This window comes from Moschus berezovskii, chromosome 15 (genome assembly GCF_049115385.1).
Source record: "Moschus berezovskii isolate FMDL1 chromosome 15, NW_MosBer_1.0, whole genome shotgun sequence".
NCBI classification, from domain to species: Eukaryota; Metazoa; Chordata; class Mammalia; order Artiodactyla; family Moschidae; genus Moschus; species Moschus berezovskii.
This window is the reverse complement of record NC_142474.1, coordinates 50,702,980-50,727,996: the sequence shown is the minus strand read 5'-3', so window position 1 is coordinate 50,727,996 and position 25,017 is coordinate 50,702,980. Positions and strand designations below refer to the sequence as shown.

The 25,017-nt window shown below is 40.4% G+C and overlaps 1 protein-coding gene across 7 annotated transcripts in view; it reads right to left on the bottom strand.

Moving 5' to 3' along the window:
- Nucleotides 1–24,542, bottom strand: part of ZEB1 (zinc finger E-box binding homeobox 1) — a 198,426-nt gene extending 173,884 nt beyond the window's left edge. For 3 of the 7 annotated variants that reach the window (XM_055429807.2, XM_055429786.2, XM_055429813.2), the window contains exon 1: nt 24,423–24,510. Coding sequence is in view for 3 of the 7 variants with exons in the window: in XM_055429742.2 (XP_055285717.1) it covers nt 24,423–24,480 (58 nt within the window). In the remaining 4 variants the exon portion in view is untranslated. Of the gene's footprint in view, nt 1–22,319; nt 23,562–24,422 lie in introns of those variants that run through there. The other 4 variants (XM_055429742.2, XM_055429750.2, XM_088844053.1 and 1 more) reach the window with 3 other exon arrangements.
- Nucleotides 24,543–25,017: the final 475 nt, after the last annotated feature.

The window sequence follows — 25,017 nt, the reverse complement described above, 5'->3', positions numbered from 1 at the left end:
ACTCCCCTGTGAGTGCCCTCTGCAGGTCAGGCACTGAGGACAGAAATCCCTGTCCTCACGGAACTGACACTTAGAATGTCCTGGAACAGAGAAGGTTGTTGTGAGGATTCAACGAGTTGATACATACAAAGAATAATGCACAGTACGAAACATGCAATACGTGCCACAACCGATCACCTGAACTGCTCTGACTTCAACACGTTAGCTGCACTAAGTGACTAAGTTTGTACTGTGCCAGCTGGTGAGACTTCTACCCTGGATTATTGCTGCATCGTGACTGCCATCACTTGTTTAGGCTACAGAGGGCATCACAAACATCAATTTGTTCTATTAAAAATGTGGCTCTTATTTCCTTAGTTGGAGCCTCAGATGGGCTCACTGATAATTTCATTTGTTCTTGGTTGATTCCTTCTCTCCTTTGTGGGGCTTCTCCTTCTCCACATGACTCTGAAACTCCCCAACAGCCTATCTATCTTCTGCCCTCTTCCATGTTCTCAGCCCACAGATGCTGCCTGAAAGGTCTCATGATGTCAATCACCTCTGACAAGCTGATTTTTTCCAGCCCAGGTACCCCAGTCACATCCACAGCATCAGATTCAAAAAGTCAACTGCCTTTCTAAACCTCAAACTCAAAATGTCCCAATCTGACTTGCTTAGCTTCTAGACTGGTCCCTACTCATTGTGTATTCACTCTGCTTGGTGTCATCACCATCTATGCAAGCACTAGGCTAGAAACTCTGGAGTTGATCTTGTCTACTCCAGCCCCCCAGCTATTTCCAAGCAAGTAGTACTGAATTTACTATCAGTTGATATCAAGTGTAAAGAGTCTGAAATCTGTTCCTGCTTCTCCATTTTTATTAACACAGTACTATTTAAGTCCTTGTCAACTCTGATTAAGACAACTACTTGGCCTCCCCACCTCCAATCTTCTTCACTTCAAATTTACCATCCATAACAGCTACCAGAGTAACCCATTCAACTTGGCAACAATCATACAGCCCCTATTTAACACTCGTTGATGGCTTCCCAAAGCAAAAAATGAGAGAGGAACTTCGTCCTCTAACAATGGCATAAAAAAGCTTCCCATGTTCTGGTTCTCCAGCTCTCCACACTGTTGGTCCCTTTTTTATTCTCCTACCAACATACATCTGCATGTACTTCCAGACCACAACTGTTGTCTTTTATCAACGTGTCTTCACTTCTCTTCTCCCCAAGGTTCGTCCTCGGTTCCCATTTCCCACCACTCCCCAACACAGACACACGCACAAATGCTCTCTCTCTCTGATTCTTTTAATACTCAGTTCAGACATTTTTGCTTCCAGTAATGTCAGACTTTATTTTGGGGGGCTCCAAAATCACTGCGGATGCTGATTGCAGCCATGAAATTAAAAGACGCTTACTCTTTGGAAGGAAAGTTATGAGCAACCTAAATAGCATATAAAAAGCAGAGACATTACTTCGCCAACCAAGGTCCGTCTAGTCAAGGCTATGGTTTTTCCTGTGGTCATGTATGGATGTGAGAGTTGGACTGTGAAGAAAGCTGACCGCCGAAGAATTGATGCTTTTGAACTGTGGTGCTGGAGAAGACTCTTGAGAGTCCCTTGGACTGCAAGGAGGTCCAACCAGTCCATTCTAAAGAAGATCAATCCTGGGTGTTCATTGGAGGGTCTGATGCTGAAGCTGAAACTCCAATACTTGGGCCACCACATGAGACGAGTTGACTCAATGGAAAAAGAGTCTGATGCTAGGAGGGATTCGGGGTGGGAGGAGACGGGGACGACAGAGAATGAGATGGCTGGATGGTATCATCAACTCGATGGACATGAGTTTGAGTGAACTCCGGGAGTTGGTGATGGACAGGGAGGCCTGGCGTGCTGTGATTCATGGAGTCACAAAGAGTCAGACACAACCGAGCCACTGAACTGAACTGAACGCTTTCTTTGGCCATTCTTTCCATTTTTCTATATTACACTGACTGCACTGTACTTACAAACACGTTTTGTGACTCTATCCATCACCCAACTATAAATTCTCTTAGTGCAGGACCACAGCTTTATTCATCATTGGATCCCTAGCAATTAGCACAGTGCCTACAACACAGGTGACAAGCATTAAATGTTAGTTATATTATGCCATCTAATCTCATATCAAGAATAGCAAGTAAGTTCATCAAGTACCAGACTATAAAACTATATAAAACAGAAAATGAAGAGTTAGCTGATTTATTTTTTTCCTTTCTGAATGTTAAGTGCTATTTCTAAAATGTTATGAATGGGGTTTAAAGATTAGCTGCAGTTCCATTCAACAAAAATCAAGACTTTTTCTATAGTTTATCCTTCAAATGGTTTCAAGTTTATACCAAAAGAGTAAGTTAACGATTCCTAAAATGTATCCCTAAGTGTTTTGACATCTGAAAGAAAAATATCTTGTGCCAAAAGCCAGATGTGCTTGGTAGGGGAAAGAGTAAGAACACAGAGTTATAAAACCCCTGAATTTACATGGAAATTTCTATAAGCCAACATCAGATTCTCAAAAGGATGTGACCCTCAGTGAGTAAAGAACTGTCACTCTAAAGGATCTGATTCTTTTCTCTTTACCTCTGGTGCCAAATTTTCAAATATTACTATTAGTTTCTTCACAAATCATTTACAATTCCCTATTTTTTTCTATTCATAGTCTATCTTATTATAGGAATTTCCCAAAAGTATCACATCAACATCCCTGAATCAAATATTGCTTTCTCAAATTCATATATGCTATCATTAAACTTTCTTATTTAAATTATGACTCCATCAGCTATCTTCAGAAGAAGAAAGAAAGGTCACTATCACCATCTGTGTATGTGGCTAGACCTGCAGTTAGAGGAACAGGTACTCTGACCTATCTACTTTTCTCATCTCATGAATATATCAACAGGTTAATTTGAGTCAATTTAAGCAATGTCTAGAAATACATCATTTATTCAGATTACTTTTTACACCAGATAAAAGGGAATTATATAATCATTTCATCATAGTCTAACAATAAGCTATCAATTTTCCAAGATAGTACCCTATTTATTAAATAGTATTGAAAATGATGTTTCCCTTAGAGATCTACTTCATATGGTCTTTTGTAGCTCAGTGGTCTGGAGCCAGGCTGCTAGGTTTTCAGGCTCCACTTACTAGTGATGCCACCTTAGGCAACAGCCTCTCTGTCTCTCTGTGTTCTTGGCTATAGAATGAGATAACAATATCCTTTTCACAGGATTTTAATGCAGACTAAGTTAATATTTTTAAAGTGCTTAGAATAGTGCCTGACACATAAAACTACTGTTTTATAAACAGTAACAACAACAAAAAAGTAGTAATATCCTGAAAGAAAGAGAGTCACTCAGTCTGTCTGACTCTTTGCAACCCCATGGACTATAATTTTCCAGGCCAGAATACTGGAGGGTAGCCTTTCCCTTCTCCAAGGGATCTTTCCAACCCAGGGATTGAATTCAGGTCTCCCACATTGCAGGCGGATTCTTTACCAGCTGAGCCACAAGGGAAGCCCAGGCATGCTGGAGTGGGTAGCCTATCCCTTCTCCAGAAGATCTTCCCGATCCAGGAATCAAAGGTCTTTCTGGGGTCTCCTGCATTGCAGGTGGATTCTTTACCAGTTGAGCTACCAGGGAAGCCCACTATCCTGAAATAAAACATCATATCCACAAATTGTGAGAATAAAATACATTACATACCTTTTAAGTTAGAAAAACATAAGGTAGGGCAAGGTTGTTCTCAATCTTCTTAAAATGCAATCAATAGGTAGAATATATTTGAAAGTAGAAAACTATAAATTCAGTGCTTAGAAAAATGTAACAATTAAAGTTATCTGTACCTCATGGGGCTTCCCAGGTGGCACTAGCAGTAAAGAACCTGCCTGCCAAAGCAAGAGACATAAGAGGCTTAGGTTTGATCACTGGGTTGGGAAGATTCCCTAGAGGAGGGCATGGCAAGCCACTCCAGTATTCTTGCCTGGAAAATCCCATGGACAGAGGAGCCTGACGGGCTACAGTCCATGGGGTTGCAAACAATTCAACATGACTGAGCAACTAACACACTCCCTCAAAAAAGACACAAATATCATATTAAAAACTCAAGATATTCGAAATAAATCTTTTCTTTTTCCCAGTTACCATTTTCAGTTAAATAATGATTATCAGCAGCTGATTAATTTTATAAGTAATTGCTAATATTAAATACAAAAATTAATTCTATAAATAAGTTTAAGGTATAAATAAAAACAGCAAATATTTGAGTATTCACCATACAGGTTTTTTTTTTTTTAAAGAAAAAACACTACCCTTACCTCTGGCATTTACTATGTCCCTCCCCAAAGCAATGTTATTCACTCATCCCTGATTTTATATTTATCTATCCCTTTAGAGTTGTACTGTAATTGTATCCTTGAACAGCATATTACTTCACATATTCTTGACTTTTATATAAATGGAACCATGCTATATCTTCTTCTATGATTTGTTTTGTACCAACAGTACATTCTTCAGATGATCTGAGCTGTTGAGCACAGCTATAACTCATTCATTTTTAGCATTCCATTGTCTGAATATATCACTATGCATCCTACTGTGAATTTAAGGGTTTTGTTATTGTTATGAACAGTGCTGTATGGACAATTATACACGTCACCTAACATGTCAAGCAGAGATGTTTCCCTAAGACATACTTAGGAATGGAGACACTGCATCACAGTGTATGTGCATCTTCATTTAATAACACCAGGTTTTTTCTAGTGGGTGTGCCAATTAACATTACCACCATTACTTCCTAAGTGTTCCAGCTGCTCCATACTTATGTGAACAGAAGTACCATTTGGCTTTTAATTTTTGAGAATCTAGGAGGAATGAAATGCCTTCTTGTGGTTTTAACGTGTGATTCCTTAATTACTCAGGGGCTTCTCTGGTAGCTCAGAGGGTCAAGTGTCTGCTTGCAATGTGTTAGACCCGGGTTCAAGACCTGGGTCGGGAAGATCCCCTGGAGAAGGAAATGGCAACCCACTCCAGTATTCTTGCCTGGAGAATCCCATGGATGGAGGAGCCTGGTAGGCTACAGTCCACAGGGCCGCAAAGAGTCAGACACGACTGAGCGACTTCACTTTCTTTCCCTGATTACTCATGAAGTTGAATATCTTATAATATGCTTATTGGTCAAATGACTTTATTCTTTTATAAATGAAATGACGACTAAGTCCTTTGCCCAGTTTTCTATCGAGCTGTCTTTACTTCGCTGTGTGGCAGACTTTCTATGTGCTGAGAGCTAATCCCTATGCTCTTTACATATCTACGCAGTGAAAAAATTATTAATTTTGATGTAGTCATGCTTGCCCATCTTTTGCTCTACTTATGCATTTTTACCTTATTTATTCAAAGCCCTTAAAATATCCTATTCTATTACCTTTGGAAAGTGGTATGATTTTACCTTAACTATGCCTTTATCTTACCTATAGGTTTAGATCTATAATCAAGCCTAACTGATTTCTTTAACTATTACAAGGCGGATGCTCCAACTCAACTTTTTTCCACTTAATTAACCAACCACCCCAAATACCGGGTCATCCAATAATACCAGTGCTGTTACTGATCAGGTTTCCTTAATGAATACCTTACTATTATTCCTTGAATAGTTTGTATTAATAGAATTTGCTAGTAACCAATGTGTAGCTGGTATTTTTGTGAGCTTATTTTTCCTTTATGTTTTACGACCATTCAATTTTTTATGCCTTCTTCAGCTAATCAGTACAAGCTCATTTTTCTAGGACTGTGTCCATTGGTGTAACTTTCACCTACAGGAGCATAAAGACGACCATTCCTGGAACACCTGTCGCACACACTCTTCTTCACTCCGGAACCATAACTGTCTTGTGACTTCTCTTCCCTTTAGTCCTGACAGCAGTTTTCAGTCTTGTTAGTCTTTTCAAACAATAGGTTCTTAGTTGCACTGTTTCCTCTAATTTACTTTTGGTTTCAATTTCATTAACTTATATTTCCTTTTTACACTACTTGAAGGAGCATTCTTTTATTCTTCTAATTCTTACGAATTTTAGTTATTTTTTTCAGCATTTAGTCCTGTAACATAAACATTAAAGTCGACAAATTTCCATAAACTATCACTTTAGTTATATCACACAAGCCCTGATATACAGTATTTTATTACTGTTAAATTATAAATATTTTCTAATGTTCTTTATGAGTTTTTCTTTGGTCCAAGAGTTATATGCAAATAATACACCTGAATTCCCAAAACTATAGGGAAATTATGTTAACATTATTGTTATATAAATTATGTGCTTATAGTTAATGGCATTGTAAACAGAGAGTGCAGTATGATGTCAATATACAGGAATTTGTTAAAGCTGGCTGTATTTGACCAGAGTATTGTCAGTTTTATTAAATGTTCTCCATGTGCTTTAAAAGAATTTTTTAAAGATATCTGACAGGCAATGTTCTATAAATGGCCATGACAGCAAGTTTGTAAATGCTGTTATTAAAATCTTCTATATTTTTGTTGATTTTTCTCTGCTTATTTCAACATTTATAAGCAGAGAAATTATTTTAAGCTTATTAAAAATTACTACTAAGCTCTAGTAAGGGAAACCTTTAAATAACTTACAATGCTGATGGATTTTTTCCTGTGGGCCTATCTATTTTTTGCTTAATATATTTAGAAAGCGTATTATCAAGTGCATGGCAGTTTTAAATTACCATTCCTTTTATCTTTTTTTATCATTATTTGGTGACCCTCACTCTCTACACAATATTCATATGGCAACATAACACAACTTTTCTTTAGTAACTATTGTCAGGCATATCTTATTTTTATCCTTTATAAATTTTTTATAACCTTTTAAAAGGTATGTTTCTTAGAAAGAGCATATAACTAGATTTTGCTATTTTATCCAATCTGACAATGAGTTTCTGTTAACAAGAGCATTTTTCCAATTTACATGCATTTCATTTCTAATATATTTACGTTACTACTACCTTATTTGTGCTTTCTACTTATATTCCCATTTCTTGTCTTTTTTAAAAAATTGAATATATTTTCTCATTCTATGTCCCTATTCTACTAGTTCGGAAGAAACACATACTACTTCTAGATTCTTATTCCTTATCTCAGAAATTTTAACATGAGTACATAACAGAGTTAAAGTGTCTGCCTCCAATTTGGGAGACCTCGGTTCGATCCCTGGGTCGGGAAGATCCCCTGGAGAAGAAAATGGCAACCCACTCCAGTATTCTTGCCTGGAGAATTCCATGGACGGAGGAGCCTGGTAGGCTATATAGTCTACAGGGTCGCAAAAAATTGGACATGACTGAGAGACTTCGTCTTCACCTTCACACAACTCACCAAAGTCTACAGCTTATCAATAATATTCCTGGGCTCTCTCGCCTTATGTCTCAGACTTTCCATGTGCAGCCACCTTCCTTACCCATGGTAATCAGAAACCCAGGAGGACATGATGGTGGTAGTATGACCATGACTTGCTAACTGACTGCTGACTCAACCCGGTACACTGAGGACACATGGCAACCTGGGCTATGCACAACTCAGGGGACCACGAACAACTGGGGTGAGTATGGTCGTGAAACCTGCTAACAGCTAACACCTTGCTTCTTTCCCCACATGCGTCAAATACTGTCCAAGAACAGACGGTCCAAGTCTGCCTTCCTGCCTTAAACTGTTTTTGTAGCACATTAAAACTCCATACTCAGCTACTGTGGAAAAGAGAGGAGGATGAGCCTTGTCCAGAAAACCAACTTGATGTGGTAAAAGCTACGATTACAGAGCATTTTATAGCAATTAAGTTTTACTACTGTCACACATGGTATTAAATTTTACTACTGTCACACATAGTAAGTTAAACACATACATAAGGGACAAAAGGTACAAATGAATACCCCTAAGATGAGCTTTATAAGCTTTAAAAGTTTCTACTACAAAAACAGTTTATAACATATGGAGCACAAAATCCCCTTAATTAATACAAAATTAGGTCCAATGTGATATATTTAGAAAACATATACAGATAAGAGAAGAAAGGAATGGCTACCCACTCCAGTATTCTTTCCTGGAGAACCCCATGGACAGAGGAGCCTGGCAGGCTACAGTCCATGAGGTCTCAAGAGTCAGACATGACTTAGCGACTAACTCACCACCACCACCATACAGATAAGATGGTATTTTTTACATAAGAATTAATTACTTAGTGATTGAAACATGATGAAGTGTGCTTTCTCAGCATCTGGTCTAAATACAAGCATTAGTTTTAATCTATCCTTTAACATGCAGTGTGATTTCCCAAAAAAGCTTGCATTTTTTTTTCTGTTTATTAAGAGAAACACACACCAGTCCTACAGCTATTCTGAATCAGAAACATTCCCTTAAACAAACTTTTATTTTATTTGGAATCTGTAAGTTTCATACATGCCTAGTTATTTCAATGTAGACAGTAAAAGAGCCAGCTCATTTATCAGCCTTGTTTAATATAAACAAACAGGTAGTGGATCATGCCAGCCCAAAGAATGGCAAGCACCATTACCTTATTTTATTATCTACAGTAGAGAACTGATCAAAAAGTACATATAACAGATTCATAAGATGGAGTTCTACACAGAACCATTAATAAGTGCCAGAAATAATCTAGAAAACTGCCTAGTAATAATAAATGCAGAGGATTTTACATCATCAGAGAATCATAATTAATGGCAGTAAAACCATCTTATTCCTTAAGACTGTAAGCACACAACATATTTGCATGGGTTGTGATTTACTGATTTGAAAAAGGAAAAAAAACATATATATATATATATATAATTCCTCACTATAGTGCAGAGCTCAGAAAGAACCAACTTCTTACAGATTTTAGCAGTCTACTCCAACCAAGGCCACTTCTGCTTCCAGTGAAGTAAGTCTTTTATTCAGAGATGATGAAGTGGCAATGGTGACAGTCATGATGGTAGTCACACAATCAGAGCAATTACTATGTGACTCTATTAGCAATTCAGCGTACAAGCAAAAACTCAGGAAAACAGGAAAAATATGCTTTCACTTTTACAGCTTTCCCTACTTTTAGTAAAGCAGCATATATGTTCTTCAATGTTTAATCATTCAACATCTAATACATAAAGAAAATTAGATGATAGATTACATAATCACCTCACCCTCTTCCTCAAGACCTTTGGCAATTCCTCATCATCATTGCACCCAAGATAAAATCCAATCACAGTAAAACACAGCTTTATTTTCTTCATTTGCTTCCCATCAAATTCTCCAGCCTCATCTTTAGCCATTCCTCCACTTGCCCTACAGAGTTCAACCACATGTGACTTTCAAGCCCCACAATGAGTGCTGGGTATGTGTGCGTGTGATGTATTTGCATACAATTCCCTGTCTGGAATATTTCTCTCTACATCTTTACTAAGATAACCCAGACACATGCTTTAGGACATAGCCATCCCCTCTGCATGTGGGTCAGAATACCACATCAGTTATCAAACTATATTCTAAAGGCTGGTTTTCCTATATTTCTTCCATAGTACACTGTAAGCTCTTCAGGGCTACATACTGTATCCTTCATCCTCAGGGTCTCACTGCCTTGCACACAGATATCCATCATGCTCATTCTACAGATGAAAAACCTTGACCCAAAATATTTTCCCAATTTCATAGGCTGAGTAACAGTAGATTTAATATTAGCATCTAAGACTTCTATCTTCCTGTTCAGTACGTTTTCTATACATGCACCTAAGGATACCAGAACAAAAGGAATTATGCATTAATATCTATAAAGTTCAAGCCAGATACAAAGCTAAGTGGACTATAAAAAAGTGAGAAATTTACAAACAAAAAATAAGATACAGGTTAGTTACAATGGATTTTCAAGGAATATGGACAGGTGATAAAAATAAATAGAAAAATACTACCTTAAAAATAAGAATCACATAGGAGTTAATCCAGTGACATATAGGCTTTTTAGGACATGAAAAAGATAAATATTAAACAAACATTATCTGAGTAAAGTCATGCTCAAAATTCTCCAAGCCAGGCTTCAGCAATACGTGAACCATGAAATTCCAGATGTTCAAACTGCTTTCAGAAAAGGCAGAGGAACCAGAGATCAAATTGCCAACATCTGCTGGATCATGGAAAAAGCAAGAGAATTCTAGAAAAACATCTATTTCTGCTTCATTGACTATGCCAAAGCCTTTGACTGTGTGGATCACAATAAACTGTGGAAAATTCTGAAAGAGATGGGAATACCAGACCACCTGACCTGCCTCTTGAGAAACCTGTACGCAGGTCAGGAAGCAACAGTTAGAACTGGACATGAAACAACAGACTGGTTTCAAATAAGGAAAGGAGTACGTCAAAGTTGTATATTGTCACCCTGCTTATTTAACTTATATGGAGAGTACATCATGAGGAATGCTGGGCTGGAAGAAGCACAAGCTGGAATCAAGATTGCAGGGAGAAATATCAATAACCTCAGATATGCAGATGACACCACCCTTATGGCAGAAAGTGAAGAGGAACTCAAAAGCCTCTTGATGAAAGTGAAAGAGGAGAGTGAAAAAGTTGGTTTGAAGCTCAACATTCAGAAAACAAAGATCATGGCATCTAGTCCCATCACTTCATGGGAAATAGATGGGGAAACAGGGGAAACAGTGTCAGACTTTATTTTTTGGGCTCCAAAATCACTGCAGATGCTGATTGCAGCCATGAAATTAAAAGACGCTTACTCCTTGGAAGGAAAGTTATGACCAACCTAGACAGCATATTAAAAAGCAGAGACATTACTTTGCCAACAAAGGTCCGTCCAGTCAAGGCTATGGTTTTTCCAGTGGTCATGTATGGATGTGAGAGTTGGACTGTGAAGAAAGCTGAGGACCGAAGAATTGATGCTTTTGAACTGTGGTGTTGGAGAAGACTCTTGAGAGTCCCCTGGACTGCTAGGAGAGCCAACCAGTACATCTTAAAGGAGACCAGTCCTGGGTGTTCACTGGAAGGACTGATGCTAAAGCTGAAACTCCAATACTGTGGCCACCTCATGCAAAGAGTTGACTCACTGGAAAAGACTCTGATGCTGGGAGGGAATTGGAGGCAGGAGGAGAAGGGGACGACAGAGAATGAGATGGCTGGATGGCATCACCGACTCAATGGACATGAGTTTGAGTGAACTCCGGGAGTTGGTGATGGACAGGGAGGCCTGACGTGTTGTGATTCATGGGGTCGCAAAGAGTCGGACATGACTGAGCGACTGAACTCAACTGAATCAACTTCAATGAGGGATAAAGTATATAGCAAAAAAAAAAGAAAAAAAAAAAAAAACAAGATCAAGCATCTATGACAAGATAATGGGTATACTGGGGCTTCCCAGATGGCTCAGTGGTAAAGAAGCTACCTGCAATATATAATCTCTGGGTCAGGAAGATCCCCTGGAGGAGGAAATGACAACCCACTCCAAAATTCTTACCTGCAGAATCCCAAGGACAGAGGAGCCTACTGGGCTACAGTGCATAAGGTCGCAAAGAGTTGGACACAACTTGTTGATCAAATAACAACAACAGAGGGTATAACAATCATTTACGTTAAGAGGAAAGCACCTGTATTTGGTATATGTTATCTTTTCTGGGAAAAACATTATAGGAAGCAAGATTTTAACTTAAAAAACCATCAGTCCAAGAGAAATGACCTTTAAAAAGCTCACAATTGAGAAGTAAACATAATTTTAACCAACTCAGATCTATATGCTTTAAAATATTTAAATATTACAAACAGAAAATTTGAAAATAGCCTTTCAAGTCATCCCAGGGGCAGAGGGGAGCAGGGCAATGACTTCTTCTCCCAGGGTTAGCCTTCACTCCACAAGCACTGATTGCTTACCATGTGCAGGTTCACCAAGAGGCACGAAAGGGCAGTGTCCATGAGAACGGAATCTAAGTGGATTCAAACCCCAGTTCTACTGTTTATTAGCCCTACAAAAAGGGTCTGACCTTAATAGGATCACTGTGAGAATCAAATGAGCTCTTAATAGTAAATGTGAAGCCCTCAAAACAGCACCTGCCCTGTGGAGAATAGTGTAAACACAGCAGCTGCTGTACCTGTCCAGTCACTGCCACCTTGAGACTACCCCTGGCACGCCAGGATAGGGAAGAAAAGGAAACCAACACAACAATGTAAAGCAATTTTCCTCCAATTAAAAAATGAATGAAAAAAGATAAAGGAAACCAGGGTTGGGTAGGGAGGATAACATAAAAACACCGTAACACAGCAGAATAAGCACAATAATACAAATATAAAACAAGTCCACAAGTATAACAGAAGAGAAGATAATCAGCTTTCTCGGACAAAGGGAAGGGGACCAGGGAAAGCATTTTAGTGGAAGAAACATCTGAGATGAACTCCTGTCATTTCAAAATGTAACAAAACCCAGGGGATCATGGGGAAAAAGTATATACCAGGTAGAGGGAACAAAAGGACCTCCGAAGGCATGGAGCAAAAGCCAGAAGTCTGTAGGTGGGAGGTGGGAGGGACCACCGGAAAGAGGGAGAAACAGCAGGCAGGACCATAAATCAGGGCCTGGGATGCCTCTGAAGGACCTTGGTTTTGTCCAGTAAGTTAGTAAAGATCCCAGGAAGGGGTTTAATTAGAGTAATGATTAAATGAGACTGCTCTTCTCACAGACAGTTTTGGCAGCAACCTTCATGGCAGACCAGAGGAAGGAGGAACAACCAGCTAGTTTAAGATTGAAAGTGCTAAACTCACCACCACCATGTAGGAATGCGAGAGTGCAAAGAGAACATTCACAGGCAGCTCAAGTTTGGTCACTCTCTTTCAGGATCTTTCTCGAAAACGTTAGCCTTGAGTGTCTCCGTGAGATGAAAATGTGTTAAGGACAGAAAAAAATTGAAAACTGACTGGACACAATGAAATGGCTGTTAAAAAAATGTATGAAAGCAGGATTTGTATTTCTCTACAATCAAGAAAGAGCTCTGGTTCTTAGTTAGGTTCTAAAAAACATTCTTAAAAATCTCAAGTAGAAATTCTCATGCTGAAATTTTGATGAGTAAGATCTAGTTTTTGTCTTCTGAAACTACTCAAAGGGGAAAATTTTCCTCAACTGGGCAAAGATTTCCTAGAACACAAAAAGCACAAAGACTAAAAGAATAAAATTATAAACTGCATTTCATCAAATGCGGTACAAGCCACAGAAAGGGAGAAAATATTTCACATATCTATATCCAACAAAGATCTTGGGTCCAGAATATATAGAGAGCTCTTATAACTCAATAATACAAAGGCAAGCAACCCAATTAAAAGTAGATAAATGATTAGAAGACATATTTCACAAAAGAAAATATCGAAATGGCCAATAAGTATATCAGAAGATACTCAAACGTCACTAGTTATCAGTGAAATCCAAATTAAAACCGAAGTACACCTCTACATACCTACTGGAATAGCCTAATCTAAAACATGGACAAATGTCTGCAAGGATTAGAACAACTAGAACTATCATTCTTTGTAAAAGATAAAATGGTACAAGCACATGAGAAACTAGTTTGGCAGTTTCTTGAAAAGTTAAACATTCACTTACTACATGAGCCAGCAATTCTACCCAAAAGAAATATAAGCATATAACATAAAAACTGGATGTGAATGCTCATAGCTGCTTTGTTCTACAGCAAAGAACCAGAAAACAACCCAAATGCAGGCATAACTTGTTCTACCGTGTTTGACTTTACAGTACTTCAAAGTCACCGCATTTAAAAACAAACTGAAGGTATGAGGCAACCGTGTGTTATCAAATGATGGCTAGCATGTTTCAGCAGTTATGTTAATGAAGGTATGCACAGTTTTTTAAGACATAATGCTACTTACTGCACACTGAAGAGAGTTTAAGGCAATACTCATTTTATTGTGGTGATCTGGAACAAAACCTGCAGTATCTCCAAGGTCTGCCTGCGGTAAGCCCATTGCATATGAACAGAAAATCCAATTCTGCCACACAAGGGAAGACTGCTCAGCAAGACAAAAGGGATGGACTACTGACACATGCTACATCACAATGAAAACACTGTGCTGAGCAGAAGAAGGCAGACAGAGCACACACTGTACGATTCTGCTCATATAAAACTCTAAGACAGTCAACCTCATCTCTAATGATCAAAACCGGACTGTCGGTGGCTTGGGTCAAGGCAGTGATGACTGACAAGACAAGGTACAAGGGAACTTCTGGAGACGCAGGAAACATTCCATATCTCGATTCTGCTGGTGGTTACACAGGTAAAACCACGGGTATGTCAAAACTCATCAGAATGTACATGCATACTACTGTACATAAGTTAAACCTCAATAAAACTTAATAACACGCACAAAAAAGAGAGTCACATTTTAACTTTTATCTTAGGATTGCCTTGATCTATAACCACAAGAACACACTGTTTTAGGGAGACATACAACTGTCTTCTTCCATATTATTTTCAAACTAAATGAATGAAACCATGAGAAGCTGTGAACGCCACATTCCTTATGCTATTCAATTATGGAATATGAAGCTTAGCTTCCTTGGGCTTAGGCTGTTTTAGGCAGCAGAGTAACAAGTTCAGGTCAATACTATACATAAGGTAATATGGTGAGGTCTCTTGCAATAAAATGCCCTTTGAAAAGAGTCCAAGGCAGTCTTTCTAAAGCTAAATGACATACACAGATACCTGTAAGATGAAGCTTCAGGGTATGTTATTATTCTACCAATGATTTAACAGCCAGCCATGTTCTTAAGGCCAGAACAATTAAGCAATGCTTAAGGTTAAAGCTATAGAAACAATAAACAAATTTTATAAATAATAATAAAACAACATCCTTTTAGATGGCAGTTATTACTGTAGTAATTAAAGTTAATTATGGACAAGAGAATAAGAAATTGTCAGTTGATTCAAGATGCATTTAAAGCAAATAATCTAATATTATAAATAAAAATTTAAACAAAATTTATTGAATGCTTAAAACATGTATTAAGCTCTGGGCTTCATACATCTTATTCAACCTAAGGTATACTCTAAGGTTACCATCCCCATTTTAATATGGGGGAATTTAAGCATATGGAGACTAAGAAACTTCATTGCTTAGTCAAGGTGACTCAGGTAATATATTACAGGATCAACCTAAATCCTTAACTACTGTTTGCTCCCCTTTAGAAAGAAACACCATATTCAAAAAGTGAACTACAGTCTCACCAAAGACCTAAATATGAAAGATAAAAACTACAAAACTATTAGAAGAAAATCTAAGAAAATATCTTTGTAACTTATGGATTAGAAAGGACATCTTACAACCCACAAAGTAAAAAACGTGATAGATTTAAGTATATTACAATTAGGGAGCCCCATATCATAGTCAACATCAACAGGGACTGGGATTTCTATCTGATATACACAAGTAATTCCAGGAAATCAACAAGTGGAAACTCAACCAAAAAGAAGGCAAAGAGTATGAATAAGTCAGACCTGGAAAGGGAAATTTAGATGGCTAGCAAGGACGTGAAGAAACAATCAACCTGCCTACGAAACAGAGAAATGTGTTTTATACTTCATATAAATCGATTATAATATTCTACTTAACAACTGTCAAATTAGCCAAATAATTGTACAATACCAAAAGCTGACAAAAATGTGAGAAAATGGGAATTTTTATCTAACACTGGTGAAGGGAAAAACTGGTGTAGCTATTCCAGAAATAATCTGGCAGAACTTAGTGATATTTAATATGTGACTAACCTATAACTCAGCAATAGGATGCCTGGATATATGTTCCCAGAGAAACTCTTTCACAGTCATTAGCAACATGTAGAAAGATGCTTTTTACAGAATTATTTGTACCCAAGAGTTGGAGTCAATCTGGGTCACCATTACTAGGGAACTGATAAGTAATCATTAAGTGCTGAAGCAAACCATGAAATACCACACAGCTAGAAGCAATGAAAGACATGTACTTACTATAACATAAACAGATCTCAAACAACACTAAGTGAAGGAAACATACAGCAAAATATCAGTTATACAGATGCAAAACAAATAACTAGATAATTTTATAAGGAAACGGCCTAGAACATACATAAAACACATTAGACTGAGTACAAGTGAGAGCTGGGAAGGAGAGAGGGAATAGAAGATGAGGCAGGGAATGAAGAGGAAAAAGGACAATCCAAGTAATAGGAACATGCCTCTAAGCAACATGATGCCAACTCTGTACCCGCAATGTTTTAGATGAAGTCAGCACATCAACTGTCAAATTTGATGGATTTATGGGAAGAGATTAGAAATTCATTTTTATGAGACAACTGAGTATTCCACAAAATACCTTTGGTTTTTCCTATGATAAATCTGAGAATTCAAGACTTCTACTTCTTCCTTGTTATCTTCATAGGTAAAATGGTCTGATTAAGGCATATCAAGCTACTAGCCTGAGAAGCTGTAACCAAGTTCAAGCAAACTAGTAACAGAATTTATCAAAGTTCTTTTTTCTCTTTGAATCTGTTTACTTATCTGAAAAAAATAGATTTGGATAATTCTCCCAAATCCCTCCAGCTCCAACATTTCATTTCATTTAATTAGTATTTGTTCACATTAAATTATTTTCTCTCTGCTCCAACTATCCCCTCCCCCCAATTAAAAAAAAAGAGTATCAAAAGAGATTTTAAAAAGGATGCAGCAACAGGAGTGAACAGCAACTTAGTTTTTTAGGGTAGAAATGAGAAAACATTAGAGATACAGTCAGAGAGCCTTTTCCCATATCTAAGGCAGAGTGAGGTTAACTGAAACCCAGGCTCAGACATTCTATTTCATGAAGAATTTTAGGTATTCCACCCATTATCACTGCCCCTTCTTAAAACACATGTTAAAGTCCCTTATCGAGTTTCTACTTGAAGGTCCTAAATTTCAGCTTTACTATATCATTTTTCAGATTAAAAATGATGATTCCCTAAAGGTCCCTTCCACATTAAAAATGTTACGATTCCAAAAGAAGGATGAATTTTTAAATCAACAAACCTTTCACATTCTGAGCACTTAACAAAAAAAAACAAATAAGTGTTCAATTAGATCTGTGGATTGAATGGATATAAGGCCTTAAAAATAAGAGAAATTAGACTATATTGTAGCTTGGTAACCATGAATAGTAACCAAGGTATCTGAAGAATAGTGATGTCACATTTTACAAAAAGAACATTGAAATCAATATTTTAAATATCTGAAAAGCTGAAATTAGAATATACCTAAAATTCTGAAACTAGAACATATTAAAAGAGAAAAGGGACGTCTTGCAATATTTTTAGAATACAATAATAAACATGAGAAATTGACATCACTCCCATATTTATCTTCATCCACACTGAAATTTAAATATGATGGGGAAGGGGTAGGGGAAGGGGAGTGGGAATTAAGAGGTCACAAAACATCTGTTCCTAATAATTCCAGCACAGATACAGTTGTTCCTGCAGGTCCCCCAGGCCGCCAAGCTACGAGGTCTTCCACCAACAGCTACAGTATAGACTCCAAAGCCCGCACATCAAGTTTCAGGAATCCACAGAGGTGACTATAGGACAATTATGTACGTGGACAATTAACTGCATTCTCTATGTCTACAGGGGACCTCAATTAAATGCCAAGAAAATGTTTGAAGAAATAAACGAGAGGAAAATAACTTCTTAGAGAAAGAATAAAGAATCTAATAACATTTCATAGCTATTAACACAAGCATGGACTTGAATACTTTTTTTGGCTGATACTTTTGGAATCTTTCAATTTATTTACACCCCAAAGTTTGTTCTAACAAAATTAATGAAGTGGGTTGTAAACATTAATTTTTTTCTCTGAATACTACCTACCAGAGGGCCTCTTGCTATTTAAGTATACTGCCATACTTTCAAGGCAATGGCAATCCACTCCAGTACTCTTGCCTGGAAAATCCCATGGACGGAGGAGTCTGGTAGGCCGTAGTCCATGGGGTCGCTAAGAGTCGGACATGACTGAGCGACTTCACTTTCACTTTTCACTTTCATGCACTGGAGAAGGAAATGGCAACCCACTCCAGTGTTCTTGCCTGGAGAATCCCAGGGACGGGGGAGCCTAGTGGGCTGCCGTCTATGGTGTCGCACAGAGTCTCACACGACTGAAGTGACTTAGCAGCAGCAGAAACAGCAGCCATACTTTCAAGACACCCAGTTTCAGATTAACTAGCAGCATAAACCACCCCCATCATGCACACAACATACTCAAAAACTGTATTTGGTAAAATCAATGCCCTAAGAATGCTTCCATTACAGCTATCATTCTTCAAGCAGTGTTCCACAGGGATGTTTGTCAAAGGGACAAACTTCCAATTATAACACGAAGAAATACGGGGAACTGATGGCTGGTTAACAGTACTGTACACTGTACTTGAAAGCTGCTATGAGAGTAGAGGTTGAATGTTCTCATCATGACAACAAACTGGTAATTATGTGAGGTGAAGGATGTGTTAACTAACCTTACTGTGGTAAACACGTTGCAATACATATGTGTATCAAATTATCACATTGTACACCTTAAACTTACACAGTTATGCGTCTATTACATCTCAGCAAAACTGGAAAAAATAAGAAAAAAGCCACTATCTCATCCAAAGAAAAGATTTCCTACAGCAAAGCTTGTACAGTAGGTCACATTTCATTTTAACCAAGGTTGCTGCAAAACTTTTCCTACTCTGTGTATATCCATTTATTTTCCACTTTTAATACACCTATTTTAGCTATTATTTGCCTGGAGAATCCCATGGACGGAGAAGTCTGGTAGGCTACAGTCCACGGGGTCGCATAGAGTCGGACACGACTGAGTGACGGAATGGAACGGAATACCCAACATAGTTTTTCAAAAAGTATTTTCACTTTATATTTTATTTAATTTTTAATGTATTTCATTTCCTAATTAAGGTGTTTTAATTAAAAAAATTTACATTTTATATCAATAATGAACTTTAATTTTACTGAACTTATAGGTCTGTTGGAAATGAAGAGACATTTCTCCCCATAAATTAGTGATCATACTGCAAGGATTGTGGTGATGGTTTAGTCACTAAGTCAGGTCCCACTCTTGCGGCCCCATGGACCACAGCCCACCAGGCTCCCCTATCCATGGAATTTCCAAGGCAGGAACACTGGAGTGAGTTGCTAATTCCTTCTCCAGGGCATCTTCCCCTTTTTCATGCCTAAATATTACTACCATTTCATCAAGTCCTCTAACCTCTCATTGCACTTTTGCACATTAATGCATATCTTCTTCCAAAATCTGTGTGATTTTTCTTTACCTCTTCTGTAATTCACGACAGGTAGTTAAGAGTAGCTTGTAATATAATTCCACATGATACTGCATCTGTGTTTACATCTGGCTCCAATCACACGCTTAGAAGTGATTTATACAAGGGAAAGCAAAAAAAGAGAAAAAAATAAAAACACAACGAGGAGAAATAATTATGCTGTTATTTTAAATGTATCATTTCCAATTTGATAGAACTTTCTTACCATTTGCTTCAAAGCTATCAAAATTGCAAACACAGGGTATGGCATTTTAAAAAATACTGTCTACAAGAAAGAAGAGAAAGTACTAACCATATATTCCATATGTTTTTATATCAGAGTCATCTTAACAAGTGATTGGTGCTTCCAATTTATAAGATCGTTTAAGTTTTGCTCCACGCTACAACTGTATGTGTCATGGTTTCATGGTGAAGTTCCTTAGTTAATTAAAAAAAAAAGTAAACCAACACTGTTCACTATTGAGCCCTAGGAATTAGTAGAACACCAATCTCAAGAACTATGTCAGGAAATGTGAAACTATACACACAAACACACACTCCTGAAGAACTATGACACCCTAAAATGAGAAATTCACACAAGTTTACCTGATAATTCAGGTAATTCCTACCTGAATTCCTACAATTCAAGATAAAGAGTATTACAATTGCATTATGGTAATGGTGTTGGTGCATTAATAGAGAAACCATTAAAAATAATTAAGGAAATAAATATTCATGACATTTGACCTAAGTTAGTTACATTAACATAATTATATAGACATAGACCAAAAAGATATAAATACATTGAATCTTGTGCAATATAAGTTATAATATCAATTTACATTTGTTGAAAAGAATTCTTTGAATACAAGCATACTAATTAATAAGCTGCAGAGATTTTTAAATGAATTTTAAAACTTCAAAACAAATGTACATTCCTTAATTTTCAGTTGGTCAATGTAAAATTTATATACTACCTGATTCTGAATCTTAACTAGAAGGGGCGGGAAAGACAACATCTAAAAATCACTAACATCTAGTAACCGCTGTTTAATACCTTCTTCAGAAGTTGTCTGCCAACCCATGTATAATTTAAGTCTACATAAATTATGAAAAAATAATTATATTGTATCACCAATTTCAGATTTTCTTACCATATTCAACCATTTACATTTTTAATGTCTAAAAGTATATATATTCCCAGAGATCTCACTATGAATGAAAAAGGGAGTTAAAAAATATAGTAATTATGTAAAATAAATATGGACAAATCATTACATATTCTTCTCCAAACCTACCAACATAAAACTTTCTTTAAGAAAGCAGTAATACAAGCAAGACTAAATCGATAGCAACCTCAATTTCAAGATTCAAAAAGATCAAATTTATAAAACTATTCAAGCTAAAACAATCCTACTTCTTTCCAGTCCTAGAAAATGCTTATGCCTAATTTACCTAGGGCTAGTGTTAAATAACGGTTAAGACCCAGAATTACATCGAAGGTCCCTATCAAAGCAGAGGTCTCAAATCAACAGGAGATATGACAGGTTTATGGTAATACTAAAGCAATAATCATTTTTGTTAGCATCCTCTACTGGTGGTTTCCAAAGACAGCAAGCAGAAACGCAAATGACAGAAGATATGTACCTGCTAGTCCATCCAGGGTGAATTAATCAGTGTGTAGTCATTAGTGACTACAGGACTTTTCTCAAAAAAAAAAAAAAAATGTAACCACAAAGAGAAGTGGAAAATGAGAAGACAGATTTTGAAAATACAGCAAACAAAGCATTACATTATAAATGGTAAAAAATCAATGTAAGCCATTCTAATGCCACTCCTTTAGAGACGACTAACATCATTACCATAAAGTTACTACATAAGATTTGATGCTTTCGTCAAACCTTGTTCAACTGGTTTACCCCTGTCAAGTCACATTACCTGATACTCCCATTAATATCCTACTCTGCAGATATATTCCAGAGAAGAAATTAAAATATTTTACTGGAGGCTGAGCAGAAAATCTGCATGCCTTATTTTAAAATTAACAAAAAATTATTTACATATAAATTACAGCATAAAGTACCTCCATGAGTATCTCCCACTATATACATCACATCATTTATTCCTTCATTAAAAAGATTTAAGAGTTAACATTTTTTCCAAGCGATTCTCTTCAGTAAACAACCGCAACTTACATATGATTGCGTTGCTAAGAAATCCTAACCATCACCTATCCTGAGGTTTCACAACACAATGGCATGTAACTTAATTTTTAATTTGCAAATCAGGAGATTTAATCAAATAGCGTGGCTGTAATAATCAGCAATGAATGAAATGCATCTGAGAACAAAAAGCAATACAAGGACGAAGCCAAAAGTGATGAAAATGGAAGATACCTGTAGTAGCACACTGCTATCTGAAACACCTTTTGTTTTCTGAGAGTAATGCTCACTGCAGACAAGACGTTTTGTGCTAAACATCCCAAATCTGTTTTTCTAATATTAAACACAAAGGAAAAACACTGACAGCAAGCGTGGTAAATAAATCCCTCCCTTGAGAATGAAAGCAGCAGACAGGAGGGGGCTGACATACATGCAGGAGAAAAACTAAACACCATCTTTTTTCTACCTGCACAAGTTGCCATTTGCTGCAGCGATCCAACAGCTCTCTTTCCTGTTGATTTCAAGTACCTTTCAGGATCGCTTTTTCCCCTTAAGTCATCTGTTGATATGCCTGATGGGTGTAATATTCACATCCCAGGATCTTTAGAAGAAAAATCCATCCTTTCCAGCTCAGGTAAACATGTTTACAGCAGCTGCACAGACGCTGGGTGGTTCAGACTCACATGTCACACACATGTCGTCAGCAACAAGAAAAGCCCCTTTCTCTGGCGATGAACATTTTAAATAAGGTAAAACGCGAACAGCCCTTTCCAGACCAACTTACCTTTCATAAAGCCACATCAGCAACAGCAGCAACAGCTCAATATAGCACACACACTGTTTGACGCTAAAACAGGAAATTAAAATTGCAATAGCCTGTGCTCCGCTCCTGGCCGTAACAAGTCATCTCTCCACAACGAGGACGCCAAATATTAGTTATCGATCATTACTTAACAGACGTCTTTAAAATGCAAATATGCATTTGGATAACCAAGATCGTTCACGAAAGCGGCGGTTTCAATGTCGGCTCGAATGAATTAAAATTACGTTTACATCTTGAAACCGCCTAAAAACCTTCGTATCTGCTTCTAGACAGGAAATCCCACACAAAATCTAAAATTGCCAGGAAAGGTTACAAAACCTCGCGTTTCGCATCCCGGAGGGGAGGGAGAAAAGGAGCCCGGGCCTGGGGGTGGGGCGAGCGCCGGAGAGTTTTGACTTAAACCCGTATTTCCTCATTTTCTGGAGGATACGGCGATCCCGTTCCAGGCGCATTTATTTCCCTACTCTCAGAAACTCGTTTTAAAAATAACGCAGGAACCCATACGAGCCCCTCGGTCCGCTAGATCCGTGCAATTCCTTATATAGACTCGGCCGCAGGCAGCGGCAGGGCCGTAGCCGCCCATTATTCTCCAAACAGGTACCGGGCGGGCGGGGGCCGCGCTCCGGCCTCGGCCCTGTCGCCGCAGGAACTGTCCAGACAATACCCACCAGCAGACGGTCGCCGCGGAGCGGGCGGGCGGGCAGGCGCAGCATCGCCCCCCAAATAAGCAGAAATGCAACCAACTTCCACCGTCTCTCCCCACCGCAAAGGGCGACTGTGCAACCCACCAACACATGTTCGGGGCTCGCTCGCTCGCTCTCCCGTTATTATTATTTTTCTAAACTCTCACGCCAGGCAGATGGGGGGTGTGTGTGTGTGTGTGCGCGCCCCTCCCCGCGCAGCATCAGCACTCATTAGTAAAGCCGGCGGCCGCCGCCGCCGCCGCGCGGGCAGCGGCGCCCCGCGTCCGTCAGTCCGGCCGCCCCCCTCCCCCACACTCCTTCCACCCGAGACCCCGAGCGCCGTCCAAGCTCCCTTCGCCGGTTCCACGCCCCGCGCGTCCGGCCCAGGTAACAACTTCCCCAAACCGAAAGAGAACAAGGGAGGCGCACGCTAGGCAGCCCATCCCCGCGCGGAGGAGGCGTCCTCCCGGGCGGGGGGACCTGTCTGCGGTGCTTCCCGGTCCCGAGACCAGGTAACAACTCTGCCAACCCGCAGCCGCCGCCCCCCACACACACACCCCGCGGCTCCCACGGCCGCCCCGCCGGCTCCCCGCGGGACGCGGACCGCGCTCGGGGCGCTGAAGGGACCCGCACCCCACCCCTAGGACCGTGAAGCCCCGTCCCGCGCCGAGCGCGCCTCGCCGGCCGCTCCCAACTTTACCGCCACCGGCCCGGCCCGTCCGCCCGCCGCGCGCTCCGCGCACACGCGCGCACGGACGACACGCAGCCCGCGGCCGCCGCGTCCCGCCGCCGCGCGCCGGCAGCCCGGCCCGCCCGCCCGGCCAAGCCGCGGGGCCCGAGCCGGCGGGGCCGCGGCGCGCGGAAGCCACTCTGCACGGGCAAGCGCCGGGCACAAGTTAGTTCCTCGGCTCCGGGGCCTCGGCGCCGCGGGTACGAAACGCCGAGGGCGCCGAGGAGGCGGGGAGGGGGGCGCCGAGCGGGCACAAGAGTGGGGAAAAAGTGCGGAAAGAAGCAACAGCCGCTCCCCGCCGAGCCCAGAAAAGTGGGCGCCGCGTCCCGGACGCCCGCCCGGCCGCCTGCGCCGGGGATGCGGCGGCCGCGGCGGCTAACGGTCCAGCGAGGCGGCAGGGGCGGCGGGAGCCGCTAGGCGGAGAGACCAGGTAAGAGACATAACGGTTCAGGGAGAGCGGGCGGCCGCGGCGCGGCTCCGGCGGCGGCGGCCCGGAGGGGGGCAGAGAGCACTACTTTCTACTTTCCCACTCCACTTGGCCCGTCCCTGCCCGGCCGCCCCCAGCCCAGCTCGCCCCCCTCGCCCTCGGGGGCGTCCCGGCCGCCCGGCTCCCCCTGACTCCGCCGCTCCCCGGTCCCCTCCGCCACTCACCGTTATTGCGCCGCGGGTTCGCCTGCTTTCTGCGCTTACACCTGGGGCCATCCGCCATGATCCTCTCGCTTGTGTCTAAATGCTCGAGTCACCTCCTCCCCCTCCCTCCCTCCCCCTTTCACCCCCCCGCCCCTCCGCCTCCACCCCTCCCCCCTCCCCACCGCACCTGGTTTACGACACTCGCGGCTTTACGACATCACCTTCCTTACACCTAGAGCCACTCGCTCTACGGCCGGAACCTTGTTGCTAGGGAGAGGACGGTTTGCGGCAGACGGGGGTGCAGCTGAGTTTGCATGGAGGAGCGAGGAAAAAGTTTCCTCCAGGTGTCGCGGGCGGGGGTAGCGGGGTGGGGGCGCGGGGGAACCGTGCGGACGTGGTCCGAAGGGCGACTGGCCGTCGGAGCCGAGAAAGGTAAAATAGGAGCTCGGAACTGGCCACACCCGCTGCGGCCGCCAGGGGCACGTTCGGGTTTGGCTGATTCTCGCCGGCATCCCGTGCCTTCGGAGCCGCCCCCGGAGTGGCAGGATCGACCTGTCTTCCTTCGGCCTTACGGGGGGCGGGGTGGGGGGTGGCGGTTCTCGCAACCCCGGCCGCC